Here is a 19,405-nt window from a genome sequence, read left to right as displayed (position 1 = left end):
TTTTTTCCCCCATAAGTATTTGGAAACCCGTAATAAAGAGGACCGTATTCCTAGTGGATTCCTTCAGCAAGGCAAGCAAAAATGATTCTTAGACTGGGGCAGGACACCCCTACTTCTTCACCCCTCAAGAGCTTTGAAGCTGTCTAGCACTGGTCCTCTGTATCCCTCGCTGCACCAGACACTGCTCTCCCTCCCCCAGAGAAGGCAAAAGACAATTTTAACTCTTTATTTGAAACAAACAATTCCAGAGACAGAAGGTTAGTCGTGACAACAGCTTCTCACTACAACACAAGGGTGGGCATGGCTCACGGAAGGGACAGGCCAGGCGCCTCAGAACAATATATACAATTTAAACAGTGGCTAAACTGGTGACAGTTATAAAAACACAAAAAGGAGGCTGGGGAACAGCAAAGCCAACAGGGAAAGAACTGGGCACCCCTTCGCTGGACACTAAAAGTTTTCTGGAACTACAAAGGCAAGGTGGGGAAGAGAGCTGCCAGCAGTGGGGGCGGGAACCCTGCCCACAGCTCCTTGCCTGTCCTTTGACCACAGATCCCATCCTGCACGACCTGGGGCCCCCACAGGCTTGGCCTGGCTCTTAGGATGGGGCAAGAACAAAAGCGGGGAACCCAGCCCCAGTCCCAGTCAGAAGGTAGTTTTTTGCCTTGGGAAACTCTGTCCATTGAACTAGAGGGAGGCAGTTACAGAAGGGGGCTAAGCATGTTGACACCATGGCTCATACCAACCTAAGATGGCAGAGAAAGACAAACACATAAACCAAGGGGACAGGAGTCGGCTCCCCATACTTAGAGTCATTCTCTGCCTTTGAGGGAAAGAAAGCATTTGGGGGGTTTCAAACGTGCAGCACCAGGGGTCGGTGCTTGCAGGGGTGGGAAGGGGGGATATAGTGGCAAGGGGGTTCCAACCACCAGTTATCTCACGGGAGGGGAAGAGCATCTAAGCTCCATGTCATAGGTAGTGGGTCCCCTCATTACTTTCAGATCTTTCGTAGAAGACCCTCCAGCACGGTGCCGGGGAAGAGCAGAGAAGGGAGTGAGCACAGGGCAGAGAAGGCAGCTGGGTTTCTTTCCTTGGCCGAACCTAGGAACGGGGAGCTTTACCTACGCGGGATGGGTCAGGAAACCCAAAGCCAACAGGATCACCAGAGCTATCAACACTCCATCCAGAGTCTGGCCCCAGGAGAACGGGGTTTACTCTGAAGCGTAAAGACAGTGGCTTCGCTGGGTTTTGCCCATCACTGGGAGCCCAGCCCCTGGGGAGAGAGGACTGGGACCCTGGGGTTGTCAAGTGGTAATGGAAGGAGGTAAAAGCCAGGGGTTCCTAGGGAAGGCAGGGGACGGAGGAGGGCAGTCAAGGGCCCTTTCAAATGAGTAGCATCGGTTCCCGGGCCAGGCGCCCTGCGGGACGCGACCCCAGGCCAGGTGTCGGTGTGAGAGACAGACACGGCTAGCACGCAGGCTCAGTCCAGGTCTTCCTCCCCAGGACGACCCAGCTCCTCATAAATCTCACGCACAGCCAGAATGCGATTGAGCATACTCTCCAACATGCTGCGGTCCATGGGGATGACAGAATACCAGAGAGGGGACTCCGCGATGCAGGACCGCTCGGGTTGCAGGTAGAAGACATCGTTGCGAGTCCGGAGGCTTTCAGGACTGCAATGATGGGGAAGGGGAGTGGGAGGGGGGAAGGTGGCAGGGGGGCGGGGGGAGGACAGAGATCAATGTGGGGCAAAGTAGACCCCTGGGGTCCCCATGCTAACGTCATTCCTGCATAGCCTCCAACTCACCATTTGGAGAGATAGAATTCGTAGAACTTGACCGGGCAGCGGAGGGGATTCATGCGGTTTTCACGCTGCTCTAAGATAGGGGCTTCGTCTTCTCTCTTCCGTTTCCCAGGCCCCGTGTCTGCAGAAGAGGCAAATGACCCAGAGTGGTTAAAAGCACAGTGCTCATGAACCACCTTCCAAAAGCGCGGTCCAGGGCACAGAAGGCCTCGGGACACCCAGTACAGTCTCAGAGGGAAATAAAGGCAGAAGGAGAGTTGGTGACAAGCAAATGTTCTGTGTGTATGTGTGTGGGGGGGGTGTCACTCTGCAGGCCTCCCTGGTTCTCACCGCCAAAACCTCTTTTTATGATCTCCCCCAAACAGATTTCCCAAAGAAGTAATCTCAGAAGTGATGCGCACATTCTCCAAAACAGGCCTGACTCTGCAAGGCTGGGCTGGCCTTCCAGGACAAAGAAATGGCCACAGTCCCGGCCCCTGGGACATGAATCCAGGGGGAGGCTTGTGTCCGGGGCAGTGACCTCGGCGACCGCACACAGAGGGGCCAGGACTCCAGGACCCAGAGCAGAAAGCAAGGTGTGGTTTCTGTCATGCCCAAGAGCAAGGAGCCAGGGAGAATCTCCCTTCCACGGGCATCAACCGTCCCCCACAGCCGAGCACACCCAATGGCTTCCTACCTGTCCGCCATCCCCTAAGAAAAGGAAACTGCCTGGAAATGAGATGAGTTAGGACACAGGCAGCTGGGCGACCTCCCACGGATGCGAGAGCCACTGGCCAGCTGTCCACACCTGCTTTGCCAGCACGGGCTTGGTGGGGTAGGGAAGTGGAGGAGAGGGCTGGGCTGGTGGTGAGGCAAGCAGAGGGGGTAAAGGTAAGAGTGGGGGGCAGCCTCGTACCTCGCCCTTTTCTCTGGCGGACTGGGGCATAGTAGCGGATGCTCACCACCTTGGTGGTGCCCCGAGGGGTGGTACACTTGCGGGACTGCCGCACCACATTGGTGAAGGAGAGCTGCATGTGCTCCTCGGCTGTCTGTAGCCCAAAAAACTTCGTGTTGAAGAACATGAGAGTGTTGAGGAGGACGAAGGGCGAGTAAACCCCCAGCTGCTTACACTCCCAGAGGTGCTCTTCCTCCACCCGGGAGAACACCGTATCTGCAACGGTTGGGGAGGAGATGCCAGTCAGAGGGGATCGCCCGCCCACACCCGACCACCTGTGATCCCCGGATGTCCCGCTCACAAGCATGTCTGGCACCGTCCCCGTCCAGGGAAGCAGCCACCACAGATGAAGCCCTGGCGCTCTGCCAGAGTAGATGGTGGGGCTGGGTTGGGTTTGGTTTTTAAGTAGGCTGTGCGCCTAGCGTGGAGCCCAGCGTGGGCGGCTTGAACTCACGACCCTGAGATAGGACCTGAGCTGAGATGAAGAGTCAGACACTAGGGGGAGGTGGCTGGGTGGCTCAGTCAGTTAAGAATCGGATCACAATCCTGGGATCCTGGGATGGAGCCCCACAGGGGACTCCCTGCTCAGCAGGGAGCCTGCTTCTCTCTCTCTCTCCCCTGCCCTTCTCCCCATTCTCTCCCCCTGCCCCCCCCCCAAATAAACAAATAAAATCTTAAAAAAAAAAAACAGTCAGACACCCAACCAACTGAGCCACCCAGGCACGCCAAACCGGATTTTTTTTTTATGGTTTCCACCTGCGTTTGGAGCTTCTCTTGCCACCCTCAAGTTACAAGTAGGCAGATGTAAACCTCAGCGAGTCCCACAATGTCTTCTTTTCTTTCCGTGCTTACGGACCAAACCCAGACCACCTTCCTCAGACCCAGAGACAGCTCGTCAGACCTAAGTCAGGTTCAAGGACGGGGACCCTGGGCCCCTAGCTCTGAACCATGAGGCCCCCAGGTCCGTAACTCCTGCCCCCTGAGTCTTGGTGAAGAGTAGTAGACCAGAGGTGCCTGGGTGGCTCAGTGGGTTAAGCCGCTGCCTTCGGCTCAGGTCACGATCCCAGGTCCTGGGTTCAAGCCCCGCATCGGGCTCTCTGCTCGGCGGGGAGCCTGCTTCCCCCTCTCTCTCTGCCTGCCTCTCTGCCTACTTGTGATTTCTCTCTGTCAAATAAATAAATAAAAATCTTAAAAAAAAAAAGAGTAGTAGACCAAAGAGTCCAGAACTCTTAGAATGGCGCATTAAAAGACCGGAGGAAAGGGCAGAGGGACTGCTAAGTCCCCGTCCCTTACTGTTGGGGAGGAGCGTGGGCTGCCAGGTACTCAGAGACTTGTTGAGTTCTTGAACGAAAGTCAGGTAGTAAAGGTCCGTGAAGATGTTCACCATTCGGTTATTTTCCAGCAAGTACTAAAGAAAGAAAACCAAACGCACATAAAAAAGCTAAACTCTGGGGCACCTGGGTGGCTCAGTCAGTGAAGCATCTGCCTTCACTTCAGATCATAATCCCAGGGTCCTAGGATAGAACTCTGTATCAGGGGGTGGGTGGGGGAAGTCCCTGCTCAGTGGGGAGTCTGCTTCTCCCTCTCCCTCTGCTGCTCCCCTTGCTTGTGCTCTCTCTCTCCCTCTGTCAAATAAATAAATAAAATCTTTTTTAAAAAAGTGCTATATTTTAGGTTCTAAAGGAAAGACATGATGCCGAAGGCCCCAGGCTTGTTGACCTTGGTAATGAGGAAGCAGTGGGAAACGGCTGCTGGGTTATGTGACCCCGGGTGCTCTTCCCCAGGGATGCCCACCACTCCGAGGTGCTGGGACCTTGCTAGAAGAGGAGGGTGTTTTGGAAGAGATATGTCATAGCTGGTTCTTCACCAACCCAGCCCCCCTCATCACATGACACATGGCCGACCTCTCCCTGTGGGAACTAACCACCCCCAACACTCAAGGAACCCAGGTCCGCCCACCCTTCCCTTCTTAGAAGGGTCTGAGAATTGCTGAGGGGACCTGCTCAGGGTAGGAGACAGGGTGGGGCACAGTGAGCAGGACAGGACCATTTCTGGTGGGACCCTGCCTGCTCTGCCGAAGGTAATGGCCAGTGAGGCAGCGTGCAAGGGGTACCTGTTGGATGCCAAGACACAGATAGTAGATACTGTCGGGTTCGTATCGTTCACCGTTGGGTCGAGTGATTTCTCTCACAAACTGGGCCAGGCCGTAGTTGAGTTCGGCAGCAGAGCAAGCCAGAATATCCTCTTTGATGCGCATCGGTTTGGCTGTAGGGATGTGCAGTAGAGGTGGATGGGATTAAGAACGCTCCATGCGGAGAATTTCATTTCTCCATTGTTAATCCCTTCATCCCTCAGTCGCATCCAGCTCTAGCACAAACCCACCCATTGCCAAAAAGAAAAAAAAAAAAGAGCCCTCAGCCTTGAAACCTAGGCAGCCCCTCCCCATCTTCACAGGACACCCTTCGGTGATCACAGCCTTATCACTCCCAGACACCATCACATCCTCAGCTGAATCACAGCCCTGGCCCTCTTCCTCCTCCTCTCCCTCTCCCCACTCTCCTCCTTAGAGGGTACCCTCCCTCCGCCCCAACCTACGGCCAAAACGCAGCTCATCCCCCTTGCTCGTTTCTCCATTGGCATATTTTGACTGCACCCAGCACTTCCAAGCATTGACACCATATGAATAGTTGAGCCCAGTACAGCTAGGCTGGCTGCTCATGGAGTCCCGGGAACAGCTCTCCGAAAGCACCAGCCGCTTTTGACCCTGGAAGGGGAGAGAAAGGAGAGGCGTGGCTGGGGCAAGGCCAGGGGCACCATGGAAGCTAGGCGGGACAGTGCTGACCGCCGCAGAACCAGAGGACTGACGTCAGAACACGGCAAGTGGCCAGAGCGCAGAGCCCCAGAAATAGCCCTGATGACCTCATGAACTGAGGACAGAGAAAGTTTGGTTGCGTCTCAGGACTCACTATGGGAGAGACAGGAGGGCAGGGAAGTCAAACTAAGGCTGCTGGCTTGGCTACGAGACACTCCCCCGAGTCCCTTGGGCCCCCTCCCTCTGCCGTGGGTTCAGCACCCTAGCCCTCACCTTCCTCATGGTGCGGGGAAGGTCTTGTTCAGTAGACACATCCTCGGGCCCTACCAGGCCGCAATCAAAGAGGAAGTCTACACTGGGGTTAATGTCCAAAGGATCTGTTAAGATTAAGGCAGAAAGGAAGAAGAAATCAAGGTTTTCAGATCTCAACCCGGTAACGCTCCTACCCTACCCCTCCTACTTGGCCACATGCATGGGAGGTGAGCCTCCCACATGGCTTCACCGTACGCAGTAGGAACCGGCAAAGCTGTACCGAGAACACACTCAGAGGCACACAGACACCAAAGCTCCCAACGATGTGAATGCTTGTAACACTATGGAACTGTGTACTTAAATGCGGGTAAGATGGTAAATCTCAGGTCACGCTTTTTTGCCATGATTGGAAAAAACAAACAAGACACAGCCATAAAATAGCGCGCCTATCCTGGGATCTCTGGCACTGGTCCCTGCGTGAGCCTTCTGTCATAGGGTCCCAAGGAGCACTGTTTAGGGTCATGTTCAGGCCACGAGGGTCACTCCTCGCCTGATGGCACAAAGGGTCCTCCTGGACTCCCTGGACACACTTTGCATCCTACTCACTCTTGGGGAAGTCAGCCTCTAAATCTTGCCCAGGCTCATCTAGGACATTGGCCATCTTGACAGCCATGGCCAGGACATCATCTCGAGCTGGCCCGAAGAGGTCGCAGTCTTCCAGAAGCCCCTCTGCACTCTGGTTGCTCACAAGATCTGGGAGGCAGAAAAAGTAACCAACACTCCTGCCTAGGGCCCGACCCCAACTACTCCCCAGTCCTGCCAAGGCACCAAGATCACCACGCTCCACCCCCAAGGGCCGAGACAGGTGGGTTGCACCCTGTGTCCCACATCACCGCTGTCTGTGGCATACCACAAAGGTCAGATGAGGCCTTGTCTAACTCCTCAGCCTCGGCAATCATTTCGGCCATAGCCAGGATGTCGGCTTCCAAGGGGTTGGAAGGGATCTTCACCTTCAGCTCCTCGATGGTCTCCACAATCTTGTCTGTGCTCTCCAAGGTGGTGGGCAGGAACATGGGCACAGGCACCTGGAGGCACAAGTCCCAACTAGACACCAAGAAGTGGAGCAGCCCAGGTGAGGGACGGCTGGCGAGGGGGAGGGTGGGTCTCAGTCCTGAGAGGGTAGAGGAGGCCACAGTAGGAAGGGCCGTGAAACTCACCGGGATGGGCATGGAGAAAGGCACCGGGACTTTCTGGCAATACAGATGCATAGGCACTGGCACAAAGATGGGCACTGGGATGGGTAGCACAATCACCTGTGGCTTCCACTCTTCTGCCGGTAAGAAAGGGGTCTTCTCAGAGCCCCCACTCTGAGATTGGTCATGTCTGGCCTGGGGTCGGACGCTTGCTCATCACCCCCAAAGGCTTTGATGCACGCCTGGTGTCACAAACCCACGCCTGCACCAAAGGCTGAGAGACAATTCTCTGATTCCACGACAAACATGCCCATGCTACATGAGCTGCCTCAAAACCCCATGGTCCGGCTCCCAAGTGCATAGCTGGAGGCCTGGGCTATGGAACGTAGCCCCGGATATCTGGGTACCCCAGCTCACCTGTTTGACTTCCTTTGGACTTCATCTCCACCTTGCAGGAGACCCCCCGATTCTGCATCAGTGGTTTACACATGGCAGCTTTGTTTTTGCGGGGTGTTGCTGGGGGCGGTGGGGGCGGAGGAGGGGTGGAAGCGGTGGGAGCCGATCGGGTCTTTGCAGGGATCTGCAGAGACAAAGGAACGTTCGTCCCACCAACATACCAGAGCCCCCCTTCTGAGACCATCCACCCCTCTGGCTTCGGCCCTGACCTTGCCCAGATTCCCATTTTCCTCTGGGGTCTTCACTGTATTGCTGTTCTCCACTTTGGTTTGAGACGGTGTCTGGGGCTTTGACTCAGGAGACTGACCTAGAGATCAAACAAATGAATGCTCTCATCTGAGGAACTGCTCTCTGTTTTCCTCGTCCCTGTCCCAGGAGAGCTCCATTAAAGAGGGGTGCTAAATGCAAATGGCCTATCTAGACTATCCTCTCCTCGCCACCCCAGATCTCGTCTTCTCTAGGCCCCAGTGACCGGGGCCAAGAAGACTTTGCTCCCACCTGCCAAGAAGATCAAAAAATAGTTTCCCCAAGAACCCACACTTTGAGACCTTCCATGCAGATGACCCTCAGAAGCCTGGGACCCCTGCAGCAGTGGAGGGGCTGAGAGGACATTCTAGAAACAGTAGTCTTCAGTCTCACTAAAGGCAGAGCTTACGCGGACAACTCCTCTTCTTGGAAAACTAACCACAGCCCCCACAGCCCCCCACTAAGCCTGCCCCACCTGGGAAGGTGTTCCTTCCCTAAGAAAACATCCTCCATAGAATGGCAGAGAACTCGAACTCGGAGAACCTTTAAACAAGGCTCCCCCTAGTCCTTGCACTGGCCCGGAAGCTGTAGGGGAGCACGGCACCAGGAGCTCTGGCCTAGGTGGAGGTGAAAACCAGAGCGGGAGAAGGGAGACACTGGGCCTGGGGTTAGAAGAGTCTGGGCAGGTTCTCATGGAGTAGGCACCCACCCCCTGCTGCCCTGCCTGGGACTCACTGTTCAGGAGGCTCTCAGGCCCACTCTGGGTGTCCAGATTGGGCTGGTTCTGCTGACTATAAAAGCGCAGCAGACACTGTTGGTTGCAGAAATGGCGGATCTGCCCACGCCAGTGGATGGTCTCCAGCAACTTCCCCTGACGCTTACAGGCGTGGCACCGGGCAGCCTGAGGGGGTCGACAGGAGGAGGGTCAGCCCCACCTCCCTAAAACAGTGCTGGGCCCTCTGCCCCGGGGACAAGCCCTGGGCTCTGCTCCACTGGGAGCCTGGTCCAGCCGGAGCCCCCTCCCCAGACATGGGCCACAGCCCCGCAGTCAGTGCAGCAGCACCCCCAACACGGTGCCCCCACAACACGCCATGCTGTGCCCCTCACCTTACAGTACCACAGCAAGTACTTGCTCTTGCAGTCCTCGCTGCAGAAGTCCCAGGTGCTGCCGTCCAGCTGCTCGGTGACCCCACGCTGGCAGGTCTGGGAGCAGTAAGTACAAGTGATACAGCACAGCCCCAGCTTCTTTGTGAAGTCCTGTTTGTACAGCAGCACGCAGCCTGGGGAGAGGGCAAGAGGGAGGAGTCCGGAGACACAGAGATGGCCACGGGGGCTTGCGAGCGCCGACCTCTTTGAGGGGGTCCGAGTAAAAGCCCCAACAGCCTCTGGGGCCCGAAGCCTTCAGAGGAGCCCAAGGCCCTCGCCCCACAGCCCTCCTGCCTTCCCTGCCAGCCTCTAGGGCGGTGAGGTACGGGCCTCCTGCCCCTCGGCCGCCTCCTTACCTTCACTGCAGAAGCTCTTCTCCACCCCACTGAATCGAAGCTTCTCGTGCAGGAGCTTCTCCTGCCGGCAGTGCTCGCACTGGGACACCACCCCCCGAAGCCGCTTGAAGTCCTCGCAGCAGTCCCGGCAGCAGAACTGGAACACCTGGTCCTGAGATGAGGGCACAGGGTAGGAGGACAGAGCCGTGATATCCGGCGGTGGCCACGGCCCAGTGGCCAGAGCCCCTCAGGCAGACTTCCGTCCGTCCGCTGTCCGCTCAGTTGTGCGGCAGGACAGTGGTGGGGGCAGGGGTCTTACCTGCCAATCCAAGACCTCAGGCTTGCCACTGAAGAGGCTGTGGCAGTAGTGACAGCTCAGGTGAATGCCCCCCTCAGGGCTTGTGCGCTGGAGGGAAGGAAGACAAGTAAGGGAGGTGCGTGGCGTTGGTGGCAGGGGGGGTGGGGGGGTGGGGGGGAGGAGTCGGGCTTGCTCTTGGCTCTGGCCCAGGGCCTACCTACCCCCAACTCTCGTACCCTTTCTCTGTCACCACACCCTTTGTTAATCCCTGGTCCAGGGTTGGGAGTACCTGGAACTTGGTCCAGCAGCTCGGGCTGCAGAATTGGTAGACTGTGCGATCAACCTTGTTGTAGTAACAGGGGTCAGAGAGGCTGCGGCGGCAGAAGCTGCAGGGTCGGGGAGGGCCTGGGGCACAGAGAGAAAGGGAGAGAGAGAGAAAGAGACAGAGAGACAGAGAGAGACAGAGAGTACGCGCAAGAGAGAGACAGAGAGAGCACACAGAAGGTGTAAGGCAGTGCAGAGGCGGAACAGGAAACCCACGGGAAGATGGGAAGACGTGGCCGGGGCTGAGGTCGGGCGGCAAGGGTTACTTTGGAAGAGGGGAGTACGGGAGGTAGAAGGAAGGCCAGCAGGGGTCTCAGAGAAGAGGGCTTTGCACCTACCAGTGAGCCCTGCCTGCTTCACTTTGTAAGAGGTGGTACAGCACAGGGAACAGAACAAGCTGGTCTTGCCATTACGATCCACATGTGATAGCATCTCAAAGTTCTTACACAGGGTCTTGCACCAGACACAGGGGTACACACGTGTGTTTTTCTGTGAGGATGGGGAAGGAGAGGCTGAGGCTGGATTTGTCCCTTCACTTTTATTTGTTAAATTGTTTAAAACATGAAAGATTTCAGGCATACAAAAAAAGTAGAGATGGTGATATTAACAAAGACCTGTGTATCCACCAGCCAGCTTCAAAAATAAAACATAACAGATACAATTGAAACCCCCTTTATTTGTTTTATTCCTCCCGACCCTCGACCCCGTCAGGCACCTTTATTTGTCACCCGGGCACCGCACCCCCTTCCACAGCCCTCTAATGCACTACTCCCTCGGCCCCACCTTCTTGTACGCCCCCAAGCAGGTTGTGTTGCAGAACCGCTTTTGTTGGCCCTCGTGGAAGAGGAGCTCAGGGCCAGGGCTCCCGGTCTTGGTGTAGATGTAAGCCCCGCACTGGTCGCAACAGTTGGTTTTCAGTCCCTTGTTGGCCCGGAATTTGGAGAAGCATGAATCACTGCAGAGCCGGTGTACCACACTGCCGTTGCTGACCTCGTGCAGGACCTGTTGTGTACACACACGCACACCCTGAGCAGAGGCCTGGGCACCACCACCCACCCCGGAACAAGGACGGCCCACCCCGCCTCACCCTAGACCTTCACAGCAGACAGTGGGCCCAGGGACCCCCCAACCTGCACATCGGGCTGCCGACTTGATGGTGAGGTCCTGGGAGGCAAGGAAGGCCGGCTGCGTACATCCTGGAGAAGCTCTATCCTTGAATACGCTCCCTCACGGTGGCTGCCTCTCCCCCACCACACACTCCCCTCTTCCACAGGGCCTGGCCCCTGCAGCCCCAGGAGTGCAGGGGCAGCTCAGGGCCAGCCAGGCTCTGCAAATCCGGCCCCCCATCGAGCTTCCTCACCTCTCCGGTCTTCTGGCATATGCTGCAGCGAGTGGCATCGGCAGGATCCCCGGACTGGGGGATTGGGCGCTGCTGCTGGGCCTCATACAGGGACAGACAGACAGACGTGCAAAACTCGTGGAAGGAGCCTCCTGAACCAGTCTGGGCCACAACCGAGTCCTTGGTATTCCAGATCTCCCTGGAGGGGGTGGGGGTGGAACAGGTTCAGATATTCACTCAGCACTACCCTCTCCTTTCACCAGCTCCGCCCCCTCATCCTCGGGGACCGGTGACCATGGGCCCCCCGACTACTCTTACTCTCCTCAGGCCCCCTCCCTCACCTGCCTGGCTCCCAGTTCTGCTCCACTAGGTGCTTGCCAACATGGTCTCCGTCTCAGCCATTATTCCCAGCCTGCTCCCTGCCCTCCCCGCACCTGGAGACCTTCACGTACTTCTTGCAGAAAGTACAGGTCTTTTTGCCCGAAGGCTTCTTAGAGAAAGTGGTGAGACAGGATGAAGAGCAGAAGAGCTGTGGCAGCCCCTTGCGCTGGTAGGCAGTCTGCCCCTTCTGCAGTGGCGTCCGGCAATGCGCACAGGTCATCTTGGTGCCCACTGCGGAGCGCCCAGCCCTTTGGGCCACACTCGAGCGGAGGGACATGCGAGGGGACCGCCGGGGCCGGAATGGCACAAAGTCCTCATCATTGGGGTCATCTACCATGGCATCAGAATCCTCATCTGACACTGGAACTGAGGAAGTAGGGAAAGGGGCAGTGAACAGAGGCAACTGGACCGGACCAGGTCTCCAGCCATCCTCTGAACCCATCAGGTAGCTCAGCGGATACTGGATCCCCCAGTGCGACGGGGGCGGGGGCAGGATCCCCATCCCCCTGGTTCCTGCCTTTCCACCCCCACCCCTAGTATACTGGTATCTTAAGCCACTGGTGTCACTCTCCCTCAGTCACTCCATAATCGCCTAGAGAGGGCATGGGAGGGCTCCAAGTGAAAAGACTCAGGACAGGGATGGCATGGCTGAAATAGGAAACTCCATTCTCATTGCTGTTGTTTTCAATTTCCCCCACTGCCCCTGGTTCCCATGCCAACCCACAGCAGAAACAGGCACTTCACACTCTGCGGGGTGCAGGAGATCCGTGGCCGCCACATCCCACTCGGTCACACTTCCTCAAGTCCTACTCACTGCTCTCAGTGGAATCCACAACCTCAGGTTTCGGAGGCTCCACTCTTCTAACGCGCTCGCTTCTCTTCTGTACCTTGGAAACAGCGGAGGGAGGAAAGCTGACACCAGGGGCAGGCTAAAGGGCCTGCTGCACTAGTGCAGGGTGGGGGGGGGGTACAGAGGTGGAAGGGGGAAGGGAGAGTAGGGACCCTTGGCCCAGCCCTTAGGAGGAGGGAAGAAAAGGGGGCTGGACTTTCTCCTTCAGAAGCAGGAGACACAAGAGCTCCCGCCCTCCTCCTAACTCTCCTCACACACGCCCTCCACAGAACAACATCTGGGAGGGAAAATGAAGGGTCTGTCCTTCCCAGAGCTACAGAGGGAACCAGACTCCTTCCAATCCCCCCCCCCCTCACCCGCTCAGGCGGCTTCTCACTCGCCTTCCCAGTCAGGCCATCTCCTGCAAAGGAAGCAGAAAACAGCCTAAATCTTGAGCTTGCCCTCACCGCCCCCTCCCTGGCCCAACCTCCGCCTCCATTCTTGGGGAAGGGCTTACTCAAAACTGAAAGGGAAAACTCAAGTGCCTGTGGCTTCTTGGGGCCCCTCTCAGGGTTACCTCGAGCTCTGCACTAAGGGGAGCAGCTATTCTCCATTAAAAAAAAAAAATCCTAGCCTTCCCACCCTCCTTCTGTCCCAATCATTGAGAGTTAAGGAAATGCAGGTAACACAGGCCTTCCATCAGAGGACTTCTAGCTCACTAACAAAACCAAATGCAACCACCCAAAGGTACCAAGGGGAAAAGGAAGCATTGACGTATGGATAGGTTCCCCTGGACTCAGGTGGTTCTATAAGCCCCAAGCCACTGGTCACAAGATGGGAGAGGCAGAACAGGGGACGAAAGAAAGCCCCTCAAGCCCAGGCTGTGCCTCCCCCATCAGAGGCACAATTCCAGGCCCTGTGTTTCTATATTCCCCCTAAATCGCTATATTGTTGGTGGCTCCAGGACCCAGTTATCATTCATCAAACCCAGAAACCCCACTCTCTTCTGGAACAAAATAGCTGGAAAGACCTTAGCACCAAGAAGCCTGGCATCCTCTCCAAATTCTGAAGGACGCTGGCACCAACAGCTCACTGGGGTTAAAAAAAAGGGGGGGGAACCTCTCCCAACAAATCCACTCTTCCCAACCCACGCCCTGAAACCTCACCCCTATTCCTCTCCCACAACCACTGAGCTGCCTCTCCACCCTTACCTTCCTTCATCTTTGCCACACCCCCCAAACCCTCCCTTCCAAACTCCCAACTCCTTCTCTATATATCCTCCTCCCCTAAGTCTTCTCCAAACACACAACCATCCCTCCTTACCCCTACCCACTCACCATCCTGGATTCTCCAGCTGATTAGACAACCTACCTGGCAAGGAAGGGTGTGCAGGAGGGCTAGGGCCCCCAGGTTTGGTTTGAGAACTGTTGATTCCATCCCCCAGAGTCTCTCCCACTGAAGGGCTGGGGGGACCATTTGGGCTCTGTGGCTGCCCTTGGGGAAGCTCCTCCTCCTGCCCAGGGGAGCCCCTTCTCCCTGTAGCTATGTTGGTGGTCTCCTCCTCTTCAATATGGGGGGACTGCAGTGTTATCGGCGAATCTGGAGCCAACGGCTCTAGTAGCCCCTCCGGTGAAGAGGGATTTGCCCCAGACCCTGCCTCAGGTGGTACCACCTCAGGGGTCTGGCCTCCTGGTCCAGGCTCTAGGGTCTGATCTCCTGCATCCCATGCAAGGGTCCCCTCAGGACCATGGTCCACCTCTGGGGGAGAGGGGGCTTTATAGAGCAGCCCCCCCAGCCCCAGCAGCTCAGTGGCTCCATCCAGGACTCCAGGGTCTTTTTCCAGGCCAGCAGGGGTATCAAGCAGGTCCAGGGCTCCTGAGGATGGAGAAGGGCCAGGGGGTGCCCATCCTCGAGTTGGGGCAGTCTGGGATTCCAGTAGGTCCTCTCCAAATTCCATGTCTACTGGAAGGTCTCCAGCCAGGGGCTTCTCTGGCAGGGTCAATGGGTCAAACGGGCTGGGGAAATCACTGGGGTCCATGAGGATGACTGGATATGGGCTGTAGATTAGGGGTAGAAGAGGGGGCAGAAGAGGTGGTCTTCGCCAGAATGCCTTCTTATATAGGTTCTGGGACACACCCCATCATCCACTTGGATTTCTCTTGAACAGCCCCCACCACAACCGACAAGCATTTCCACAGGCTTTAGTCCGAATAACCACTCCCCCCCCCCCAATACAGCGCCCCCTGTGGGGAGAGGCGTTCCCCGCCCTGGCCCTGTGCCCACACTCGCCAAGCAGTCCGTCGTTCCACCCTCCCTCCTGCCCCCGCCACCCCACTGCAACTCCAAGTTCCCCTCCCCCCTTACCTTTCACTCCCCCCCCAACTCGGGCTGAACGCCCCCTTAGAGTCTCCTAGGACCGCTGCCACCAAAAGCCTTTCCCACCCCCGCGGTCTCAGTTCCTATCCCCTCCCCTCTCTTCTGGAGCCCCCCAGCTCCCCAGTCTTCACCCACCCTGTCTGGCCCCACCCCCCCTCCCCGCGTTGCAAGGTCCTCCCTCAGCCCTTCCTTCGCCCCCACAAACTGCCCTTCCTAACCCCTCCCCCCCAGTTACCTTTCAGGGTCGCCCACTTCCTCAGCCCCGTCCCCCCTTCCTATTGCTCCCCTAGTCCTCCCTCTCCTGTTGCCCACCCCCCACCTCAGGCATTTACAGGAAGACATTTTGGAGCTACGATCTCTCCTTAGACCCCCCCCCCCGCCTCCTGGCTACTGCGAGATCCCGCCTGCAGGTTCGGTTCGGCTTGATGAGGCCCGACCCCTACCTGCGGCAGGGTTAGTGTAACGGCTACAAGCCTAGAACTGCAGACAGCGACGGCCCCGCGCTCGTTCTCCACCTCCCTCCCTAGCAGCCGGGACAGGGGTCGCGGCCCCTTTAAATGGCAGCGCCGTTCACAGCGCCCAGCGCTCTGCACCAGGCGGGCGGGCGGCGCCAGCAACCAACCCCATTGGCTGGCTCGTGGAGGGGGCTCGCGAGACAGCGCCGGCCCCCGGCGCGAGACTCCCAGCCCAGTGGCCGCCTGGAAATTGCGGAATGGAGCCTAGTCGCTGGAGATGGAGCTTGAGCCCCCGCCCGGGGCCCCGTTAGTTGAGGAGGAAAGGATAGCCTCTGGAGCTTTGAAGCCGGCCCTCGGGAAAGGCGGCACCCCTTCTCCATGGAATGGCCGAGTACACTAACCCACAAAAAATAGATCTACGCACCTGCTTCTCTTACCTGGCTCAAGAGTCTTCTCCCCCTTCCCACCATCCCCCCGTCACACCCGTGCCCGCCCTACCTCCTGGAGCCCACTCTACCCGTGATCCCCTCCTCTCATTCAAATGGTTCCCGGTCCCCTCCCCCTCCCCGTGTCTCTCTTCGCTTCCCACTCGTGTTCAGCCCCCCAGCGTCCGCCCCCCCCCAACAGTCCCTACCTACGCCATTCAGCAGGGGCCTGCCAAGATTACCCTCCCCCCAACCCTACCTCTCCGGGGCCCGCCCCCTGGGCGACTGCTGGGGTAATGAGTGACAGCGGAGGGGGGGGAGGCAGGGACCCAGCCCTCACGTGCCCCTCCTTCCCTTGTCTGCAGCCTTGGGCTCCCCTAACCATTCTGAATGTCATAGTTGTGGGGTGTCTTAAGCCTGGTCTCCAGCCACCTGGGGCGGGTTAAATGGCTCTGGCTCAGTGACAACGCCTATGCAGTAACCGTTACTGCCTGATGACCCCAAAACCAGGCCCTGCAAAGGCACTCCCCCACTCCCTCAACGGTCTTAGGGTAAGTTCTGGGATCTTCTCCCTGAGTCTTCCTGCAGGAGCTCCCTGCATTATCTCTCCAGTAGTTTTCCTCACCGAGGCCAACAGCTCCGTTTCCTCCTTTCTCTCTCTGTGCCTCTCTCTTCCTCCCTCCCTCCCTTTTTCTGTCCTTGTCTCTTTCCTCCTCTCTCTCGCTCTCTCTCTGGCGCGCACTCTCTCCCTCCCTCTCTCTCTCTCCCTCTCTGCTAGTCTCTTTTTGTCTCAGTCTCTGTCTCTGTCTCTCGTATGCACGAGCACGCACGCGCGCGCACACACACGCTCCCCCCCCCACCCGCACCCCCTCCCTCCCGCTCCCGGATGGTCCTTAGCATGTGGGTGTGGCTGAGGTTGAAGCTTGAGAAGTGGGCTAGGGGGAGGGGGCACAGCGTTAGGCCTACCGGTTTTAAAAAAAAATATGTGTGCCAGGATCCTTGCTCAGTCCCCATTATAGTTAGAGCACTTTGCAGTCCCCGCCCCCTACTTTCCTCCTCCAACCCCCGAGGGCTGGAGAGCTTTTAGTGTCTGAGATCCCAGAGGAGGCTCGGGCCGGAGGGGAGTCCTGCCACAGATTTAGGAACGTGTAGATTCGGTGTCCAGTGCCTGCTCTAGCTTGCCTCTTTGCTCTGGGCCTTCCTTCCCACACTAAGCCTCTCCGGGCCTTCTAGTCCTAAGGAGTTTTAGCCTCCCTCGTCTCACTCACTTTCCCAGAAACCTTAATCCTTCCTGGCTCCCCACATGGCCTTGAGATTATCTTTGCTCTCTCTGGTACACAGAGATAAAAGGAAGACTTTACCCCCTCGGGTTTCCCAAACCCAGCTTCCTTTCGGTCTTAACCAGTATTCTGTGTACCTATCCCCCACCTTCTGCTTACTTCCATGTCCCTGTACCTCCCTTTGCATTTTCAATTTGTTCCATCTCGGTTAGTCCACCTCCTTCTTTTGTATTGCCTGCCCTTCTCAACACATGCTTGGATCCTTGGCTCGCCTGGTTGCAGAGAATGCCTGGTTTCAAGCTGAAGGGAGACAGTCTAAGGAGGGATTAATGGTGTATTACTAATTCAGAGGCAGCATGGTGGCATGGAAGTGTGTGGGCTCTGGAGACAGGCGGGGGTTCTAATCTCAGCTCTGCTCACTTTTTAGCCATTTGACTTTGGACAAGTCACTTGTCAAGTCACCGGGTTTTAGTTTTCTCTTCAGCACAGATAAGAAAGCCATCTAAATGTCCAATATCAGGGGATTGGTTAAGTCGGTTTTGTCTATATTCATTCAATGGATGTACTTATTAAAATGTGGTTACATTAGAAAAAAAGAACCAATGACAGCACACCACAGATAATTTTCAGTGCAGTGGACGCATGTCACACATTATTATCAAAACTCACAGAACATATGACGCCAAAAGCACATAACAATGTGTCATCAGTTGTAACAAATAAGGGATGTTGTTCCAGGGAGGCGGTGCCAGGAAGGTACACAGAGACTATATGGGAAGTGTCTGTACTTTCAGCTCACTTGTGCCGCAAACCTAAAACTGTTCTAAAAATACACTTTAGTCTATTAAAAGAATAAATGACACAAAAATGTTCCTGTTATGTTACGTTTTTCATTTTTGTTTTTAAGACATCTCTATACCCAATGTGGAGCTTGAACTTACAACCCTGAAATCGAGAGACCCATGTTTTACTGAGCCAGCCAGATAACCCCTCCCGGAACATTTTCGAAAAAGGAGTTAAACCATGATGCTAACTTTGTAGAGAAATTCTATATATAGTTGACCTTGAACAACATGGGTTTGAACTGTATGGGTCCACTTACATGTGGATTTTTTTTCAATACAGTACAGTACTGTAAGTGTATTTTCTTTTCCTTACGATTTTCCTAACAACATTTTCTTTTCTCTAGCTTGCCTTATTGTAAGCCTACAGTATACAATACATATAACGTACAAAATAGGTGTTAATCAATGGTTTATTTTATTGGTAAGACTTTCTTGTCATCAGTAGTAGTTAAGTTTCGGGGGGAGTCAAACTTGGATTTTCCACTGTGCCCCTATCCCCACGTTGTTCAAGGGTCAACTGTACGGGTATACATAGAAAAAGACTAGAAGGAAATACTGGCTATAATACCTCATAAGGCTGCTATTAAGGGAGATGTACACCTATCCAATGTTGAATAGATACCGCTTCATAGGTTACTATTATCATTAAAAAAGAAACATACCTGACTTCATGCATGGTCTGGGACTTTGCACACTGAAACCTTTGTGTCCTTAAAACAAATACATTTCTTTTGGTCTTTGACTAAGCCAAGAGTACCCACAGTTGATAGGTTTGAATATGTATGGGCCACAGATGAAAGGCTGTAATATAGAAGGGGGGTGTTGGTTAAGAGTGTGGCCTGCAATTCAATGCTCTCATTTTTAGCCTTGCTGGTTATCATGTAGTACTCAATTCTGTTACTTGTTATTCATCAGTTATAAAGCACTCAAGTGCTGTAAGCACTGTACAACAGGTAAAAACTCAATCCCTGTCCTCATGAGAGCTCTTTCATTTTAATTATGTATATGTGTGTATGTATATATATATATACACACATGCATATACATATATGTACATATACATATATGTTTTCTGATTACAAAAATATAATAAATGTTCACTGTAAAAATTTTGTAAAGCATAAAAAGTCTGAAGAAAAAAGCATTGATCACTTATATCCTACCTATTAAATCTGGAGATGACCTGTTTTTGATGTATTTCTTTCTAGTTCTTTTTTTGCATACATATTTTTTTTTTACAAAATTGGGATTCTCTTGTATGACATGTTCTACAACATAATTATAATGACTGTGTATTATTTCATCATTTGGATTCTACCATGCTTTATTTAATTACTGCCGGATGTCAAACTTTTATTTTTGTACCACAGGCAAGCCTACATATAACCTGGTCAAAGAAATGGAGGTACTGTTTGGCAATCATTTGATTAGAGTCAGATTCACTCTTTAGAAACAACTGTGGAAACACACGGATTCTTATTGTTTTATACCATTTTGAAGTACCCTGGAGTGTAGAAAAGGAAATAGGTATTTAGGGAGACTAGTGAGCTCCTCAACCATGGAGACCAGTTTTTACTTGTCTCTTTCTCCAGCATCTAGCATAGTCCTTGGTACTCAGTAAATGTTTATTGGATGAATTGATGAATGTGTGAATAAAGGACAGAGGGGTTGGGAA

At 54.8% G+C, this 19,405-nt stretch overlaps 1 protein-coding gene across 5 annotated transcripts; it reads right to left on the bottom strand.

Annotated features, from left to right (window-relative positions):
- Positions 1-211: 211 nt before the first annotated feature.
- On the bottom strand, positions 212-15,864 carry ZMYM3 (zinc finger MYM-type containing 3). 5 transcript variants are annotated; one of them, XM_047716078.1, is made up of 25 exons: positions 15,815-15,864; positions 13,721-14,406; positions 12,727-12,770; positions 12,335-12,407; positions 11,592-11,886; positions 11,161-11,338; positions 10,584-10,802; positions 10,139-10,289; positions 9,766-9,881; positions 9,498-9,584; positions 9,200-9,350; positions 8,805-8,977; positions 8,433-8,598; positions 7,661-7,758; positions 7,413-7,575; positions 7,020-7,132; positions 6,713-6,887; positions 6,409-6,555; positions 5,824-5,927; positions 5,334-5,502; positions 4,852-5,003; positions 4,032-4,146; positions 2,700-2,954; positions 1,808-1,925; positions 212-1,673 (listed from the first exon to the last, which is right to left on the bottom strand). In XM_047716078.1, exons 2-25 carry the CDS (start codon positions 14,385-14,387, stop codon positions 1,481-1,483), a joined length of 4,122 nt encoding a protein of 1,373 aa, XP_047572034.1. In that variant the 5' UTR covers positions 14,388-14,406; positions 15,815-15,864; the 3' UTR covers positions 212-1,480. The 5 variants fall into 5 exon arrangements, with proteins under 5 accessions (XP_047572034.1, XP_047572033.1, XP_047572035.1 ...); XM_047716077.1 differs by lacking the exon at positions 15,815-15,864 and adding an exon at positions 15,169-15,639; XM_047716079.1 differs by lacking the exon at positions 15,815-15,864 and adding an exon at positions 15,169-15,639 and having other exon boundaries at positions 12,335-12,401.
- Between the last annotated feature and the right edge of the window lie 3,541 nt (positions 15,865-19,405).

Source organism: Lutra lutra, chromosome X, assembly GCF_902655055.1.
Source record: "Lutra lutra chromosome X, mLutLut1.2, whole genome shotgun sequence".
Classification (NCBI taxonomy): domain Eukaryota; kingdom Metazoa; phylum Chordata; class Mammalia; order Carnivora; family Mustelidae; genus Lutra; species Lutra lutra.
The sequence above is the reverse complement of the archived record's forward strand: the minus strand, read 5'-3'. Positions and strand labels throughout refer to the sequence as shown.

Bases quoted from the DNA above. Each gene is read 5' to 3' on its own strand.
- ZMYM3 (XM_047716078.1), bottom strand. From the start codon at position 14,387: ATGGACCCCAGTGATTTCCCCAGCCCGTTTGACCCATTGACCCTGCCA. The intron at 12,771-13,720 runs GTAGGTTGTCTA...CTTCCTTTGCAG, and splicing joins TGCACACCCTTCCTTGCCAG to GAGATGGCCTGACTGGGAAG. The intron at 7,759-8,432 runs GTGAGTCCCAGG...TTTGATCTCTAG, and splicing joins GCCTGAGAGCCTCCTGAACA to GTCAGTCTCCTGAGTCAAAG.